At 36.7% G+C, this 14,640-nt stretch overlaps 1 protein-coding gene across 6 annotated transcripts in view; it reads right to left on the bottom strand.

Moving 5' to 3' along the window:
* Positions 1-7,103: 7,103 nt before the first annotated feature.
* LOC149798088 (cholinesterase-like) overlaps positions 7,104-14,640 on the bottom strand; it is a 63,591-nt gene continuing 56,054 nt past the window's right edge. For all 6 annotated transcript variants that reach the window (XM_089963176.1, XM_089963178.1, XM_089963177.1 and 3 more), the window contains 2 exons: positions 11,592-11,752; positions 7,104-9,486 (listed from right to left, as the gene is read on the bottom strand). In XM_089963176.1, the coding sequence (XP_089819302.1) occupies positions 9,398-9,486; positions 11,592-11,752 (250 nt within the window). In that variant the 3' untranslated portion in view covers positions 7,104-9,397. The remainder of the gene's footprint in view (positions 9,487-11,591; positions 11,753-14,640) is intronic.

The raw sequence follows: 14,640 nt of genomic DNA, 5'->3' as shown, positions 1-14,640 counted from the left end.
GATGTTGACAGGACCTGAAGCAGTGGTGAGACGGATGGACAAGAGACGCTCAGTGCCCCCTGTGGGAGGTTCAACCGAGGCCAGGAGATTGTTTTTGATGGCGAAACCCACTCTGTGCTGGCGGGGCTCCTCAGGTTCTCGACCCTTCCAGAAGAAGGTGTAGTTTTCCTCTCTGAGGGAGCCACTAGAGGCGAGCCTGGTTTCCTGGAGGGCAGCTATGCTGATATTTAGTCTGGTGAGTTCTCTATCGATGATGGCTGTCTTTCTGGTGTCGTCCACTTCTCTGAGGTCGTCGGAGATGCCTGTTCACATGGTGCACACATTCCAGCTTGCAAATCGAAGAGCTGGAGTCTTCCTTATTGGTTTCTTGTTTCTTTTGTCTGGTGTGGAATTACCGTCTGCTTGTCATGCTGAACAACACACTGAGCTCCAGACACCCACTGGAGCTGGAAGACGATGGCGGGTCAACACCTTATTGACCGGGGGCTGCCCGGCTTGAGGCGGGCGATAGTTGGCCAGTGGGACACGATGATCCCTCCAACAGTCAAAGCTGACCCGTGGCGCACCTTCCCTACGCCAATCGGGTGGGACTTACAACCCGTAAACTGTCAGCTTCCGTGTTGTTTCCTCACTCTGTAGCGAGACTGGAGTGTCCTCTCCAGGGCGCATGCCTGGGCGTGGAGCATGGAGATCCTGGGCTGCCCAGACGTCAGGATCACCCTCTCGTTCTTGCTGGTGGGGTCCAAAGGAATGCTGAGCATGACATTTGGCACCAGTTTGGATGCAAGAGCTGCCGGAAGGAAGTCGTAGTCGACCCCCAGCCACCTTAAGGGCTCCACTCCGGATTTTCTGTCTGGGTTTACTCCCGTAGCCTTTCCTTCTCCCGAAGATATCCACAAGGCAGTGGAGCCAGAATCCAATGGATGCGACTTGGTAGGTTTTGAATCAGAGTTTCCTTCTCCTAGATGAACTGCCTGACAAGGCTAACGAGCTTCATCTGCCCGGGTTTGGAGTCAGAGTTTCCCTTCTCTTAGACTGGTTGCCTGCCAAGGCTAACGAGCCCAGTCTGCCCACCCAGTTATACCGCCGGGCACTCGGTCGCGCCACACAGCAGGCTCTGTTAAAACAGGGGGCCCCGCGTGAAGGTGCTGCTGTGGACACAATAGTGTAGGAGAGGCCATAAGCAAGTAACCTCCTGCCCCACAAAGCGAGACAGTGTTCCTGCGGCGATCACTACACCTGGGAAGGAGAGGCTATGAGAGAAGCTTCACTTTCCTTTGGCAAGCGGGACATCAGGCCCAGGCCTCGCACACCCCCACTGGCCTAAGGTGGCGTAGTTAAAATAGTTCCCTGTGTATAGCGACAGTTGTATAGTTTCTACGGCGAGAACTGCTGTCAGAACAGAAACCTAATGAAGAGAAACCACGCAGATGTGCGGTTGGTTGATATTTCGCAGGTTGTGAGATATGTGTCTTGCATTGATTAGAGTAAAATGTATGTATATAACCAACACGCCGGGCTTTCTAATTTACAACTGAAGTTATATAGAAATCTTTGGAAATTTGGGGTTAACTTATGACTTCTAGCGGGAATCGCGCCAGGGTTTGACACTGCCCTATCAAGTAAAGACACCTGGCTTGTAACAATATTGCAATAAGAATAGCAAATTTACTCCGGCTTCAGTTGAGGAGTATATGCAAATATCGTGATCATCAATGCCTATGTGTGTTTCTTACAGTCGTTCATTCAGGTGTATGTCTTTACCATCATTGCATAAAACATCGTATTTCTTTGACTTTGAATATCTGTATCTTCCAAACCAAATTTTGCTGATGATAATTCATAGGTCTGAGTAAGTCATTCACTCCTGAGAAGGAGCGGTGAACCATGAATTAATTACTCATGAATATCAATTATCATTAGCAACACGTGGTTTAAAAGAGAAAAGACAAAACGATTCAGTTTCTATAAGAAACCCACTTCTGCTTTTATTTCCTCCATCTCGAATGTATATTTGAAGCAAACGTTACATTACTGAATGCATTACCTATTCCATCTAGCATATTGGAGCGGCAGTAAACAGAGGACAAAATGGAGCATTTGCTTTTAAATGGACAGATTATTTTCCCTCCTGTTTCTAATCTGGTATACCTAATGCTTATTAGTTGACGCCATTGTGATCCTTGATGGTGTTACAGGGCTTTCTTCTCTTGCAAGCGGGAAAAAGGTAATTAAAAAAACGTGGGAAAAAATGAATGTCAATCTTATCTAAGTATACATCACAAAACGTTTGTGAATGTTTCCAGTAGTGAGGGTTGTTTCCAGTAATGAGGGTTGTTTCCAGTAGCGAGGACTGTTCGTCACGAACGATTGAAACTGTATTAATAAAACGGCTCGAACTTGTGAGAGGTCCAAAAATTTATTCTGTAAGAAAGTTACCTTGGGTTAACGACGAAAGAATAAGTCATATGTTTGTATTTTACACACGATTGACTGTGCCAAGTGCTGTTGACATACACATTTGCTGGGAAAAGATATATCATCTGTCACTCACTGGCAGCAAACTGGAAAATTCGGTCGACTCCGTGATATTTCTCACACAACCTGTGAATTAATGTATAATCCGATCTACATTGACGGTGGTTGAAAATTCTGGTTCAAATGAATGCATGAACTGAGCATTTGTTTGGCAGTCTGTAAATCCGGTTTACAAAATTATAAAAAAAAAATTATATAAAAAAAATCTGTTCTACCTTTGAGTGAGGAAAGATGATAACGAACTGCAAAATAATGGCTATTATGTGATTATCTTGAATGGGGGGACTCCAATTGCAATACAACAACCACAAATTTGACGCCCATACTATTTCCATTTTATATTCTTCGTTTTGATCACTTTACCTTTAAGGGAATCGTGATGATAAATTAAGACATTAAGCGTGCATCTTGAAGAATAAAAAAGTTATCCCCCGCTCGAGTTGCGCAGTATATGTAAATCGTGCGGTCATTAAACGCCCGCGTGTGTTTCGTACAGACCTCCATGCAACTATCTACATCTACGAGCCCGATTAATCACACAAGGTTCTTTTTTTCTTTGAAACTGAATCGTTTTATCTTTTTCACTTTAAACTAAACGTGCCTATTAATAGTTGATAGTTCTAATCCAGCTCAAGGGTATTGCATTGCACATGCGCATGATGTGCTGTTTCTGAGACTTGTCTTGCTTTCGTTAGCTCTTTGACGGTTGTACCTTTTAAGTAAACGTTAAATTATAGAATATATTAATTACTGTAGTTAGTTGCCTGTATGGAAGTAAACAGAAGAGGATAACTGGTTTGCAATCGGGATATGGTTTTATATCTCCTACGTATGTTTCGTAATGCTTTAGTGATTATGTTACCGGGAAAAGGGAGGCGACTCGAAACACTCAATACTATAATCTTTTAAAATGATTAGGTCTGCTTACCCCTAGTGTTTACGTTCGACTTTCACTAATTCCGTTTCTCTTGCTAAATACAATTTATAATTATTTCTCATTTGGAATTTCTGAAACTCAGTTTTAAATAGTTTTATAGCAGGAACATATATATATATATATATATATATATATATATATATATATTATATATATATATATATATATATATATACTTGAATAGTATTCAATTGTCTTTTTCATTAGCTGTAAAATTTTAAATCTGACAAAATGAATTATACATAATTAGCATACATATATGTTTAAATGTATCATTTGTGTGAATCACTTGAACTGCACATTTAGCTTATTTATCGTAAGCTATCTGTGCATGAGCTTGAACGTGCACTCAGTAAAGGGTTTCTTGAACACAGGGCCTGGTCAGTGGAGGGTTTCTCGAACACATGGCTGGATCAGTGGAGGGTTTCATGAACACAGGGCCTGGTCAGTGGAGGGTTTCCCGAACACATGGCCGGATTAGTGGAGGGTTCATGAACACAGGGCCTGGTCAGTGGAGGGTTTCTCGAACACATGGCCGGATCAGTGGAGGGTTTCATGAACACAGGGCCTGATCAGTGGAGGGTTTCTCGAACACATGGCCGGATCAGTGGAGGGATTCTTGAACACAGGGCCTGATCAGTGGGAGGGTTTCTCGAACACAAAGCCAGGGCAGTGGAGGGTTTCTTGAACACAGGGCCTGATCAGTGGAGGGTTTCTCGAACACAAAACCAGGGCAGTGGAGGTTTTCATGAACACATGGCCGGATCAGTGGAGGGATTCTTGAACACAGGGCCTGGTCAGTGGAGATCTATGAGTTCAAAGAGAGTGTTTTTAAAAAAGTGATCATATTCAGCATATCATATCAAATATAATGTAAAATATTTTTACAGCTATATATTTTTAATTGGTTTAATATATATAGGTATAAAATGTTAGGAGAAAATGATTATTTATTAAATTTTCACTTAAACTTTTAATTCTTCGGGAGACTTTTAATTCGTCTTTTATGCAATTGTATTGGTAAATCCATTTCGTTTGGATCTTATTCTTTTTCTGCCGAAAGAGTTTGCGGAGTAAATTTATTGACTGGTTTGCTACATCATTATTTATAACATGCTACCATAACTGAATACAATAAAACTGTTGAAACATGCTACCCTAACTGAATCCAATAAAGGTGATGTAACATGTTACCTTAACTGAATAAAATAGATCTGATGTGACATGCTACCTTAACTGAAAAAAATCATATAACATTCCTCTTTAACTGAATAAAATAAAACTAATGTAATAGAATCATAGAACCATAACAAGAAGAGAGACTAGTTAATGGAAGCAAAGAATCACCTACCGATAACAAGATAATATGATCCGACGAAAGCTTAGCGTTACAAAGAGGACAACTTCTCAGGACATCTACCATACAAAGTTGTTGATCTTCATATGTAGGAGGATGTTCTTTGTGTTGTTTTCGAAAGCGATCAAGTCTGAAATGCTAAGGCTTATTTCAAACCATCTTTGTCCGAAAACTTTTAAAATTATCCGTAGGCATTCATTTTATGAATCCACCGCAGCTAAAATGTCTATTATAAATCGGGAGTTTGTAAAATACATGTTAGCAACTTACGATCATACCTTTCTGAACCGGGAATAAAACGCTGTTTTAAATATCTCTTGGGATAATGTCTTAAACAATTTCTCCTATGGGTTGCGTGTAAAACGATATAATAATGGTGTATAGCAATTGCTTATGATAACGAATTAGTATTGACCAAGGATTAGTATGTAAGTAATATCAGACTGCCTCATTATTTTTAATGCTGAGTATATCATTTCAGAACTAAAGATGAACTAGAACATGTAGGTTCTTTATACTAGTATTATACCAGGAATGTGAGCAGCTACAACACATCCAAAACCTCAAGACATTACGATTTGGACACAGTATGTTTAGCTCGTTAGTTTATTAGTCACATGACCCACTTTGAGTGAAACCTATCCAAAGTGAGGGTTTTCATGTGAGACTGTTATTAGTGGTGCATATACAAATATAGCCCCTTAATAGCGTGTTCTGTTCTTTATTAAATAAGAAGTCCCTAGTCGCGCAATGCATATATCGAGCATATCTGACTGACCGTGGAATGAATATACATTAAAGACACGAAAGGCCATAATTGCATAATTGTCTTGCACGAATAAATGAAATACCTAATATAGAAACCGTTTCATGAATATTTTGCTTGGAAGAGGTTGCCGGAAATAATTTGGCATCATTGCTATCATTCTGGGGAGTATCTACTTACTTACATTATATTCTCTAACTTTTATGTCAATAATGTAACTGAATCATTGAAATATGTGACAGAGCAATAATAGACGGACTTATAGTCTTGTGTGTAAGCATATATATGTGTGTGTGTGTGTGTGTGTGTGTGTGTGTGTGCTTTCATATATTTTTGTTGGAGTTTAATTTTATTCCTCAAGAGACTCTTTTGGGGTTAAAACGAAAAATTGGTTTGAGGTGTAATGATTAATTTGGGAAGACACAAATTTCATGTGGAAATTATTGCAGCTTCAAAAGACTGTCCTTACCAGACACATAATTGATACCGAAAATGTCAAACTGAATTGAGAAATACACATGAATATGATAAAGTTGTATATCAGAACACAAATATCATTATGCAGACATCACGTGATAGAAATATACTATAAATACCGACACAAGAAATGATACTGAAATATTGCACACGTTTCACAAATAAAAATCTTCGTGATTAAATATTGACCGAAATGAGATAAGTTTTCATTCTCGCCTTAAGACATTTCGTCGAGTTCGACTAAGCGAAACGTCATGGTCTTGTCCTCCCCGACGCAATGTCGTGCGCCGAAAATTTGGAACTGAAGAACGCAGTCGTCAGCTTACAACGTATTACTGGAAACCTAACAAAGAGACTGGCCAACATGTGGACAATCATACGGTTCATCATCAGTATCTCCTTGGGAGGCTATCAAATGACACAATGAAAGTCATCCTCAGTTCTTCCTAGGAAGGCCATAGAATGACACATTTAAAGTCGCACTCAGTACCTCCTTGGGAGCTATCGAACGACACATTTAAAGTCCTCCTTAGTACCTCCTTGGATTACAATGAAATGACACATTTTGAGATCTCTATAAACTCAGTTAGCATGATAATATATTATTTGGAAATGCTTTCCAAAGTTCGTGGAGAAAGGGATGACCATACCTCAACAAGGTCTCGCAAGACATGGGATTCTCAAAATATTTTTCAGGTTTTCAGAGAGGATTTTTTCTGCGAAATGTTAAGAAAATGCAGCGAAATTATACGAATACTAGTACAGGTACACCTAGACATCTTAATACATTTCCATCTTATTCTGTTATTAAATATTGTATATTAGGTTAGCGGATCCACTTGAGAATGAGTCACCCATTTATTCCAGAATCCCAACGGATATATATAATCCAAGCAAATTATGCATTGTTTATTTTGAATCGGAGTTCTAGTTTTAGCATAACTGTCATATATCTTGACGGGAATACAGTCTCTGTTACACCCATGTTTGATAAAAGTAGGGTGGATAATACCGATAAAATGTCAGTCTGAATATCCAAAAGATGTTTAATCACTTTTCTACCTTGATATAAATACACTAATAATATATCAACATAAATATGCACAAATATAACAAATAAATTGCATAGATATTAGATATATGCATACACCTGTCAACATATTTTATTATATTAAACGGGCCAGTTTATACAAAACTGATTTATAACTTGAATCCTATAATAAAGAATATCATAATCTAAAACAAAACTGAATTTCTCTCCCACTCATTGACGATGGTTTGGTAAAGCGATACTTTGAGAGGAGCTAGGAGAGGGTTTACAATTTAAGGCAACATGATTGTGACGCATCCTTTGTTGTATCAACTGTAAACTATCCTAATACAAATCATAAAAGATCCAGTAGGTTTGTGATAGTGACCTGAATAATTCAGAAACAGCCTATTCTGGGAGTGAAAGTAACTATACGTCATCAAATTGACGTTACGTATTGACGTTCTGGGCATCAGCTACACCTATTACTGCGAACTTATCATTCAACAACATGTTAGAATTTACAGCAACAAGCGAAACATACTGGATGTATGCAGGAATCCAGAACCAATTACGTAATATATTGGAATCTTTCCCAATGCTTTTTTTCTATAGGGGTCGGAAAGCAATCCGAAATATTAGAAATAGTATACATTTCACCAGGAACAGTTGCATCAAATATAGTCTGCATGACTGCATGTCTATGTCAACACACCTCTTCTCACTGAAAACGTAGAAAGCACCCTTGACGTGTTCGATATAATAGTCATTAAGTCCAATAAGTCTTAGCAACATTAATAATAAATACCGTTGTGTGTCTAATGAATGGTTCAGTTGTCATAATTTGTACAATGGGTTCACCGCATAAAATGAATGCATATTTAACATTCCTATAGTTTCTTCATATAGGATTTATGCATATACATTTTTATACAAAATATTTCAATGTAACCACTCCCTTCTGCGCTTTATGCATATTATGTCTGTCTGTCTGTCTGTCTCTCTCTCTCTTAGGCAATTTGCACATGCAACACTCTTTATTTAGTTATGTCACTGGTGTCTTCCATAAATTATTCAATTTCATTTCTTCTCACCTTTTCAGAGAATCATCACAAGCGTTCTTTACATATAAGATTTATGATATGTACGAGTTCTGCCACAACTGACAACCCATTAACAACATGGGCACATTTCTGCGACAGATTAAGAATATTCTCTGCAGCTGGCAATTGAGAAATTAACAAGAGTTGACCCATTTTCTAAATATTCAATTACTATGTCTTTTATGAAGTATGTACAGGACTGAAGGCCAATACTTGATGAATTGATAGTAAAATAATGCGCTGATAGAATTCCAAATATTCTTTATCGTTCAATGTTGTATCGTATAGTTTTCTAGAGCAAGCTGTACAGGAATGAACAGGACAACAGGACGAGATATTTTGTTTGGAAATAACTCACAGTGGAAACCAAAACATGTACGTAAACATTTCACTGGGTAAGATATCATTTTCTACTTGTGTACTGTGTGAGTTAGAAATTTAAAACATGAGAGTTATATTAGAACGGTACATAATCCGAATTAAATGATTTCTTTAACGAGCTGTTGAAAGTTTTGATATTTTTCACATATCAGCTTTTACCTACTTCTTTGATGTAGATTAGGAGTGTGGCCGATTTCTATAAAAAAAATAACTATTCATAATATTACGTACTTCATCATTACAAAAATAACTATTCATAATATTACGTACTTCGTCATTACAAAAGACTGATTTTTTAGGTTAGACATTTCTGTTCTATGGCCTTGACATTAAAAGTTTTCCTTATAAAACTTTGTAGCACAGAAAACCAGAAACGTTACAAAACGTAAGAATTTGCACAGTATCATCATGCAAATCTTGATAGTGTTTTTGAAATGCTATTATATTCAACACAATCTTCAAATACTAGAGTGCATCACAAACTGAAGAAAATACTTGAACGCAGTTGAGAACAATTTCTAAAATTTCCAGACACTTAAAAACTCTAGCCTGCTAAATATATTAAATTGCTATTTGAAATAATGTGTTTGAGATTAGGCCGAAAGAAAATAGAAATAACTGAACCTTCTTTTTTTCCATTCATATATATATATATATATATATATATATATATATATATATATATATATATATATATATATATATATATATATATATATATATATATATTGAAGATATAACTAGTTGTACTTGATGATGATATGAAACATGGATGTGTCGCTGAGCATTGCCATCTTAAATGAGGCTATCAGATCCAGAAGGAGGCAAAGAGAGTCACAACAAGCACGTGACATGAGCCAATAGCCATTGTATTACTCGTAACGTTGTTTTGATGTTCTGCAAAATAAAAGAGAGTAGTATAATCATGGCATTTGAATTAAGTCTAAACATGGCAGTCACGTCTGTATTTAAATTAAATCTTAAATGGCAGTCACGTGGATATTTCAACTAAATCTATACATGGCAGTCGTGTGGGTATTTGAATTAAATCTGAACATGGCAGTCAGGTGGGTATTTGACTTAGATCTAAACAATGCAGTCAAGTGGGTATTTGAATTAAATCTAAACATGGCAATCACGTGGGTATTTGACTTAGATCTAAATATGGCAGTCACGTGGGTATTTCAATTAAAGCTAAACTTTGCAGGCACGTGGTTATTTGAATTAAATCTTAACATGGCAGTCACGTGGGTATTTGAATTAAATTTAAACATGGCAGTCAGGTAGGTATTTTAATTAAATTTAAACGCGGTAGTCACGTGTGTACTTGAATTAATCTAAACTTAGCAGTCACGTGGGTAATTGAATTAAATTTAAACATCGCAGTCTATTAGGTATTTGAATTAAATCTAAACATGGCAGTCAAGTAGTTATTTGAATTTTGTCCCGTCAGGGGAAGTATAGCAGTCAAGTAGTTGTTTGGACCTCGTCCTCACAAAGCAAGTATAGCAGTCAATTAGATATTTGAATTTTGTCCTCAGAGCAAATATAGTATGCCTTATAATGGCCAAACATATTCTATGATATGTGTATATTTCCGATCACAGTGTGACTCTTAGTATTTGAAATTAATGCATATATATATATATATATATATATATATATATATATATATATATATATATATATATATATATATATATATATATATATATAATACCCTTTATCCTGTAGCTATTGTAATTGACATCTTGATACGGTATCTCTTTATCGTAGCTGTTGTACTAGACTCCTAGATATGGTATCTCTTTATCGTAGCTGTTGTACTAGACTCCTGGATACGGTACCTCTTACACATAGCTGTTCTACTAGACTTCTTGATACGGTATTATCTCTTACACGTAGCTGTTGTACTAAACTTTTGGATACGGTATCTCTTACACATAGCTGTTGTACTAGACATACCGATACGGTATCTCTTGCAGGGAGCTGTTGTACTAGACTTCTTGATACGGTATCTCTTACACATAGCCGTTGTACTAGACTTAGTGACACGGCACCTCTTACAGATACACATTGTAGTTGTACTAGATTCATTGATACGATATCTCTTACAGGTACACACCATGGCTGATCTACTGAACTTATTGATACAATGTCTCTTGCAGTAACACAATGTAGCTGTTGTACTATACGTGTTGATAAGATGTCTCTTACAGTTACACAATATAACTACTGTACTATACTTACTGATGGCATCTTTTACAGGTACACAATGTAGCTGTTGTACTATACGTGTTGATAAGGTGTCTCTTACAGTTACACAATATAACTACTGTACTATACTTACTGATACGGCATCTTTTACAGGTACACAATGTAGCTGTTGTACTATACGTGTTGATAAGGTGTCTCTTACATTTACACAATGTAACTACTGTACTATACTTATTGATACGGCATCTTTTACAGGTACACAATGTAGCTGTTGTACCTGACTTCTTGATACGGCATCTCTTGCAGGTAAATAATGTAGCTGTTATACTAGACGTATTGACACGACATCTCTTACAGGTACACAATGTAGTTGTTGTAGACGATTCATTGAAATGGTATCTCTTACAGGTAGACAATATGGCTGTTCTACTGGACTAATTGATTCGGTATCTCTTACAGGTACACCATGTTACTGTTGTACTAGATTTATTGATATGGTATCTATTACAGGTACATAGTGTAGCTGTTGTACTAAACGTATTGATACGGTATCTCTTACAGGTACACACTGTAGCTTTTGTACTAGATTTATTGATATGATATCTATTAGAGGTACACAACATGGCTGTTCTACTGGACTTATTGATACGCTTCTAACCTTACAATAACAAAGCTTTTCTCCATATAAATACCCTGTGTGAAATAATGACTAATAATTTACTGCAACAAATAAGGTATACTTTGAAGTGAAAAATAGTAACGTGTATCTATTTGTGCGTGTGTACCTGACTGAACTACTTTTGGAATGAACTCTCTCCAGAAGGTGCACTCCCGATGTCTGAGCCCCTGCATTACTCTAAGTTTATCCCCCGTGTTCAGGACAATATAATTCTGTTCTTCCAAGTCATATCTAGGCCATGTAGTTAGATTAGATCCAGAAGGATCTCTGAAAAAGGAACAAACACCACACAAAAATATTGACACTGGTGACAGTCATAAAGAAGTTATAAAAGAAAGAAATTCATTGTGTAAAATAGACCGCTAGTAAATATTTTACAGACCATTTCGAGTCCTAAAGAAGGCATGTTTATTTTTTCATGCGTGTGTTTACATGTATGGGTCTTGAGACTGTACCTGCGATACGAGAAGGTGTGTTCTTTTTTGTAATTTTGTAGCTGTTTTATGGGTGATTACCCCACACAGTCTCAACTCTCCTGCATAACGATTTCCTTTCGAAAGAAAATGTAGAGTCTTCATTAAAACGTGATTGGAGTAATAAGCTTTTGATGATATAATCAAACTGATCTCGTGCGATACGGAATAATGGTACATATTTTCCCGTTTTAGTATAATATAATCCAGAACGGTCGACACATGAGCGTTGAGAGCCAAAGTAAAACGTATTTTCGAGTTAAGGATTCTTCATATTTGTTTCTCATTTTGCGGCGTTTTTGTGCAAGGCTACAAATTGCATATCATCAGCGTACATTCTTTCTCAAGCAAACTATCATGCTATACTAAGTATAACTGCAGGCTGTAATCATATACCATGACCACAAGTCCACTTGCAGGCTGTAATAAGATACCATGACAACAAGTGGAACTGCAGGTTGTATTCTGATAACATGACCACAAGTGGAAATGCAGGCTGTAATCAGATACCATGGCCACGCGTGTAACTGCAGTCTGTAATCAGACACCATGACTACACGTGTAACTGCAGGTTATAATCAGGTACCATGACCACAAGTAGAACTGCAGGCTGTAATCAGATATCATCACCACACGTAGAAATGCAGGCTATAATCAGATACCATGACCACACGTAGAAATGCAGGCTATAATCAGGTACCATGACCACACGTAGAAATGCATGCCGTAATCAGATACCATGACCACACGTAGAAATGCAGGCTATACTCAGATACCATGACCACACGTGTAACTGCATGCTGTAATCAGATAACATGACTACAAATTTAACTGCAGGCTGTAATCATACTCTGTGACCACAACTGTAACTGCAGGCTGTAAACAGATATCATGATCATACGTGTTACTGCAGGATGTAATCAGACACCATGACCACACGTGGAAATGCAGGCTGTAATCAGACATAATGACCACAGAGATTTCTGATTTTTACAGTTCCATAATAAAACCTATTTTTCATTTTAAAACTTTGAAACTTTTGCAATAACATCCTCAGCTTTATATTTTTGAATATAAACCTGAAGCAAATTTAAGGACAGATGTCGCAAAAATTTAAGTACAGATCTATAAAATTCCTTCTTTTGTATTTATATATCAATAATTAAAACAATCCCAACGTATCTTATTTGACATATGAATTTAACTGTAAGAAAACAAGATCAACCGACAATATGTATAGGTCCTCATTCAAGTAAAGTTACATTATGTATAAATTAGAGAGTGTAATTAAGGAGGCTGGTGATTGTAAAGAAACGTTCTTCTGTTTCTGCATAATGCGAATTTTCCCCCTGACTTAATTATGTATCATTCTTTAGAAATGAATAATCTCGTAGTAAAAAGGGATGCAGCTACGTGCTTTCATGAAATACTGTTAATGGTGACTGTATTATCTTTCTGACGTAAAACAGTCAATAAATTTACATTCTAATCCGATAAGGCTGAAATACCACCCATTCATGTATTTGTGATTATAAACACACAAATGACAAAAAAATTAAATCTTTTTCATGCTCAGAAATAGCATTAATTTGTAAGATTGTTATAGTAGTAAAATTGATGACAAGTTTTAATTTGTACCTTTACTTTTGTATGCAGTGTATTTTATTTACTACCACAATTTCATCTTGTTTGGCGCATGAATACTTTTGCCTGCAACGGAAGATTAATCAAATCATATCTGCCAATTATCCCAAAAATTTCTTATAATGAAATTGCTTAGTTCCTATCCAGAAAGTCCCACTTTATCGACAGGCTGATAAATAAGTGAGCGCTTTAATCAGCTTGAATAGGGGATTCACCCACAAGACAAACACTTTTGGCATATCACAAATGACACATACATTTGTTACATAATATAGTTTAGTATCATGCATGCAGGCATGTAATTTACAAGTCTATTCTTAAAGTAGTATGTTTACTGATTAAGGCAGTTTCGGTCATTGATTTTACGCGTTTCAAGTTCTACAGTAAAACATCATTCACGCGTCATAAATTTACGGATTGATAACGATACAACTGTGGCTATAGCCAAACGGCGTGTAACTAACGCTTTTTTGACAAAATGAATAAACGACAATTTTCTCGTGCGTCTTGCTTTTCCTCTTTTAACCGTCAGTTTTTGTTATGGAAATTCAAATCAGAGTGGTTCAGAAGAACTTCAACCTACCTGTCATCCAGTGTGATGACTACTATTTAAATGTTTGTTTATTTTTTTTACAGTAAACATGAAGACAATTATGCCAATTTATTGTATTCTCAATCCTTTGATCAAGCAGAATTTCTTCAAAAATGTTCTAAAAGTGTTTGATCCTTGCAGTTTTATTTCCAGATATTGACAGCAACATGGCAGTGAACATGCTTAGTAAAGGTCACGTTTTGTTACAGCTAATTAATTATGACTTGATTTTATGCATTAGCAGTCAACGAAACATACCAGTTTTCAGTTGCCATGACAACGGTGGCATCGCCAATAAAGTCAAGATATTCTCGTGTGTTTTGAAGGCAATATAATTAATATAAAACTGTTTGCATGTAAAACATCTTGTTGTGGCTGACGCGAGATTACAATGGGATTAGACGAGAATCAAAGTATAAAGAAACTACATAAATTCTGAAAGAGAT

Source organism: Sinohyriopsis cumingii, chromosome 6, assembly GCF_028554795.1.
Source record: "Sinohyriopsis cumingii isolate HCF-2022 chromosome 6, ASM2855479v2, whole genome shotgun sequence".
Taxonomy (NCBI): Eukaryota; Metazoa; Mollusca; class Bivalvia; order Unionida; family Unionidae; genus Sinohyriopsis; species Sinohyriopsis cumingii.
The sequence above is the reverse complement of the archived record's forward strand: the minus strand, read 5'-3'. Positions and strand labels throughout refer to the sequence as shown.